This window comes from Penaeus japonicus, unplaced genomic scaffold, assembly GCF_977035675.1.
Source record: "Penaeus japonicus unplaced genomic scaffold, GWHDUDI00000001_assembly GWHDUDI00000015, whole genome shotgun sequence".
Taxonomy (NCBI): domain Eukaryota; kingdom Metazoa; phylum Arthropoda; class Malacostraca; order Decapoda; family Penaeidae; genus Penaeus; species Penaeus japonicus.
Genome location: NW_028234417.1, coordinates 12,804,647 through 12,809,646, shown reverse-complemented (window position 1 = coordinate 12,809,646; position 5,000 = coordinate 12,804,647). Strand labels below are relative to the sequence as shown.

General features: G+C 36.8%; 1 protein-coding gene across 5 annotated transcripts in view; it reads left to right on the top strand.

Annotated features, from left to right (window-relative positions):
- LOC122247562 (voltage-dependent anion-selective channel) overlaps window positions 1–3,996 on the top strand; it is a 19,579-nt gene extending 15,583 nt beyond the window's left edge. For 3 of the 5 annotated variants that reach the window (XM_086544503.1, XM_043006908.2, XM_086544504.1), the window contains exons 2-3: window positions 2,400–2,605; window positions 3,015–3,996. In XM_086544503.1, coding sequence (XP_086400629.1) covers window positions 2,407–2,605; window positions 3,015–3,664 — 849 coding nt within the window. In that variant the 5' untranslated portion in view covers window positions 2,400–2,406 and the 3' untranslated portion in view covers window positions 3,665–3,996. Of the gene's footprint in view, window positions 1–1,183; window positions 1,300–2,399; window positions 2,606–3,014 lie in introns of all 5 variants that reach the window. The other 2 variants (XM_086544506.1, XM_086544505.1) reach the window with 1 other exon arrangement.
- Window positions 3,997–5,000: the final 1,004 nt, after the last annotated feature.

The window sequence follows — 5,000 nt, the reverse complement described above, 5'->3', positions numbered from 1 at the left end:
TTACAAAGTTTGATCTTGTGACATTTTATATGGTGGAAGATTGTTGGCCTTTGCCGAGGTGTAAAAGGTGAGAAGGTAGTTGGGATCATTTGAATAACTGCTTTTATATCAGTAAGTTTGACCTAGATTATTAAGGCCACTGGCTAGTTGATATTCATCTCATTTGTTAGTAGATTATAATTATGTCAATAGGTATATTTTAATATGTTTACCATTTAACTTCTTGGCAAATAAGGGTTGTATTGCTTGTGTATATATGGGGGTTGTATACTTAAGGACCAATGAGAATCTAGACATTGCATTTGTGCTCATGATGTTAATGGAACCGTTTTCTTAATGGGTCTGGTGCTTACTATAATGCCGTTAGGGGGGTTGGGAGACACATGAATGAAAGTGGCGCAGAAATGTATTAGTAAAATGATTATTCACTTGCTCTTTGTGCTTTTGATGTAAATGCATTTGTGTGACTTCTATATCTACATTAGATAAGACCGCATCATGAAATATAATTTGTGTATACATACATTTATAACTAAATTGTTTGTGTATAATTTCTGTCCACGTTAAGTATAATTTTTTCCCTTTATAGAAGCCTTTCATATTATTGCAAATAACACTTTCCATTACATAATCAAGTGTTGCTTAAATAAAGTATGCAGTTGTATTTAAAAAATCTCCCCCCTCCCCCAGCTGTAATGTAGGTTATACTTGTGTACAAATGCTTTTGCCTTACCTGTTGGTCAGAATGTGTCATTGTATTTTAAATAATTTTCCCCAGTTCATTTTTTCAGTGATGCGGATTAATTGGGATTAATGAAATACAAAGCTGAATGACGAACAAAATCAAAATGAATTGCATTTTCTATTATTCAAGTACGCTAGCCCTAGTTGCAAGGAAGTGCATCAATAAAAGCAATATTATCTTGGGCAAAAGAATTAACTACCCTTTTCATAATTTCTGAATTTGTAGCAATACATGTTTGAAGATCTATAGTGACTACTAAATGTATATGAAATTGAAACTTTTTTCTGGTATAGGGATTCTACATCAGGGTTTTTTGTGCACAATTCTTTTGCTAGGATAGAGTAGCTGTTTCCTTAGTTTCCCATAACCACAGCTACAGAAGTAGCTAAAAAAGAATGTTATACCATTCATAGTTTTAAATGACATGTACATTTCCAGACAAAGGTTTGATTGAAATGTGCACAGAGTGAATAATGTAAAAACACAAGGATACTTGACAGAAAAGAAAGGGAAAAGTTTTATGATGTTAGTGCCTCATTACACAAGTCTTAAAGGTTAGTGTACAGTATAAAGGTTATTGACCTCAAGAAGAATGTATGTAATAATTTGGTGTGCATTTTGGAGAAGTTTTATACATTTTGTTATATATGAATATTTCGTTTCCTTGCACTTCTCTAATTCATATTGTGTTTTTATTGTAACTTAGATCAATATGAATCATGTTACTAAACCTGAAACCAGCAATTATCTTTGTAGCCAAGAGTGAAGTGTACATAGTATAAAACAAAAAGAAAATACTATTTAGAGTAACAGTTTTAAGCAAGTTGCAAAGATAGCAAATAAGGAACAGTTTTTGTGTTTGTATACATTTGCAAAGCTTTATTAGTGAATGTAGATTGTGATTTGATCATAAATTCAAGTGCAGAAGTATGGTCCCCTGGTCTGTGTTAACATGTATGAATATTTTCTGATTAAGATTGTATATCAGGTGTTATCCTGGTTTAAGATTTTATTTCGAAATACAGATATTAGACATGTTAATGCATCAAGTTGCCTGTGATGTGTAATTGATAGGTTTTTAGTACTTTTTTTTTTTTTTTTTTTTAATTCACACATGAAATTGATAAAACAAAGAAAGACACCTTTAAACCTGTTTGAGAATGGAGAAAGTTTTATATACTTCTCTGAATGCAAAATCCTGTGCATTTGTTTATTTATATTTATTTCCATTTTTTGTGGATGGTTTGAGACTTTTATTTATTGAATGGCATTTCTTTAGTGTGGAATTTCATTGGTTTTGACAAAGAATTTTCAAGTACTTCATATGTGTATAGGAAGAAAAAAAAGAGGTTGCATTTAGCTCGTAATAAGATATCCAATCATTAGAGCCTGTTAGGATGCTTAGAATAGTTATTAAACTATAATTGTAAATGTTAGGTATTGCCTGCGTATTCTTGCTGATTTGATTATTGCTTAGGTTTCTGACTGGAGGAATGATTTTAAATGTTTGTGTAAAGTTGATGATCTTTTGTTGAATTTATTTGTTGCAGTATTCTTGAATATTCTTATATTTCCACTGATAATGTTTTAGTGATATATTTGTTTTACAAAAAGTGCACAGCAGATGGAACAATAAATAGGCCACTCTTTGCAGATAAACAATGGCTCCCCCAGTGTATGGTGATCTCGGCAAGTCCGCCAAGGATGTATTCGGCAAGGGATACCACTTTGGCGTGCTCAAGCTGGAGTGCAAGAGCAAAACCTCCACTGGTGTCGAGATCAATGCTGGTGGGACAAATGCCCTGGAGTCGGGCAAGGTAGCCGGTAACCTTGAGACCAAGTACAAGGTGAAGGAGCATGGTGAGTGAGAAAGAGATGCCTTTTTTATGTAATGCATACCTGATTTATGGCATATGAATTTCCCTATATATATGTGCTCGGAGATATCTATTTTAGATTAAGTGAAAATCCCAAATTGCATTTTTCCTCATGAAATTGTTGAATTTTGGTAAAAGTAAAGTAGCCAGTTTTGCTTGTAACAGCAATATGATTTTAGTTAAAACATATTCTTAATGGTAAAACTAGGTATTAATATTGCTAGACATTCTCAAAAGCCTGTGTTAATTCATTTGTTTTTTATTGAGAATTTAATATGAGTATTAAGAGTTAAATGTACACTGTTCTAAGTAGAGATGTGTGTAAAGGGAACAGCTAAATGGAAATATAAATGATAGAAGTTGATATATCCATCATTTTTCTACTTCCGTAGGTCTGACCTTCACTGAGAAGTGGAACACAGACAACACCCTCAACACAGAGGTTGCCATTGAGGATAAGGTTGCAAAGGGCCTCAAGCTGGTCCTGAACACCACCTTCGCCCCCCAGACTGGCAAGAAGTCTGGAGTGCTCAAGTCCACCTACAAGACTGACGCCCTCTCCGTCAACCTGGACTCCACCCTGGACCTGGGTGGCCCTGTCGTCAACGGTGCTGCCGTCGCCAGCTACAAGAACTGGCTGGTTGGCTACCAGATGTCCTTTGATACAGCCAAGTCAAAGCTCACTAAGAACAACTTCGCTGTAGGCTTCACCAACCCAGATTTCATTCTCCACACTTACGCCAACGATGGTGCTGAGTTCGGCGGCTCACTCTTCCACAAAATCAGCCCCGAGCTGGAGGGCGCTGTGGACCTGTCATGGGCTGCTGGCTCTAACACTACCCGCTTCGCCATCGGCTGCAAGTATGCCCTGGACAAGGATGCTGCCCTACGAGCCAAGGTCAATAACTCCTCACAGGTCGGCCTGGGCTACCAGCAGAAGGTCCGAGACGGCATCACCCTCACCCTGTCCACGCTCATCGACGGAAAGAACTTCAACCAGGGAGGTCACAAGGTTGGCCTGGCCGTGGAACTGGAGGCCTAAGGTGGCGGGGCGGCTGATTCAAGGTCTTTAGGCATCACCACGTGACACCTTGCACTGGAAATGGGAGTCGACGGGACACTGGGCTCTCCGCAGGAACAGACTGCGTGGCCAAAGGTGAAAGGAGCCACCTTGAGTGACGCAGCAAAGTGTCCACTAAACGCCAAGTCATAGATTCCAGTAGTGTAAATGAGCGTTGTATATTACGTAATGAGCGTCTGTACATTATCCAAGATTTTTATCCTCAATGGTTGGCAACTGCAGAAAGTTGCAAATTTTGGTTTGCAGCTTCATTTTATCTTAATGATTCCTCCTTAAAATAAACTAAAACAGAATAAGGATTTTGATTTCACCATCACAACATAGGTGATTGGTATTGACCTTGCATGCATGAAGATACTGTAGAAAAGTGATGAAGACTTAAATAAGAAGGGAGTATTGACGAAAAATTGGGATGACAATAACTGGTAACTAATTAGCTGATCCATTTTAGTACAAAATGATGTCAACACGTGAAGAACAATACACAAGTTGATGAAAGTACAGATGATTAGACAATCCCAGTCGGCAGACAACGGTATCATGGCAAAGTATGTAAGTTTTTGGACATTATTTTAAGGAAAGTCAATTACATAGTACTCCCTCTACGTATACTGCTAGCTGTTGGAGCCCTCAAACGAAACTTTTGCCTTCGTTCATATTGCAGACCTATCAGAAATAAGATACCCATTTCATACATTCCTTGTTATTTTCTAACAAAGCTGAACTGAATTAAAGGGAAATAGACATTAATTACGGGTTGTTCGCTAGTCCAATCTTGTGTATCACAAGGAGACTTTCGACCCAGTACAAGGAGAACGATTCTTGCTCACAATGTCATGCAACATTTTGTAAAACTCTGTATTATTTGTTATAAACTATTGACCCTGCATAGAATTGTGAAATAAAAAATCGGAAACCTCATTTGCTGCATTCCTTCAATATGTGCATTTAGTCGATTATTAGCCATAAAGTGTAAAAAGAAACCGCCTAGTATATAAAGCCGTAGATCTTAAATGAACTTTCATTAGCCATATTAATTACCTGTCTGAACAAAATCAAAGAATATAACAAACGTTAAGCTTAGGAGCGTGATTACGTAAATCATGTATACGATCCCCAATACTGGTAACAATACCTTTTTTAGTTTTTGGTGTATTTAATGTCTAAGTACGTCGGATTTTAGAGGACTTATTTGTAGAAGCTTAGTAATTAGGCCCTTTATATTGCTGTTTCCATAATGTTCCCATATGGTTAGGATACTTAAATGATTGCAATTTTGATAACTACAAATGATGTT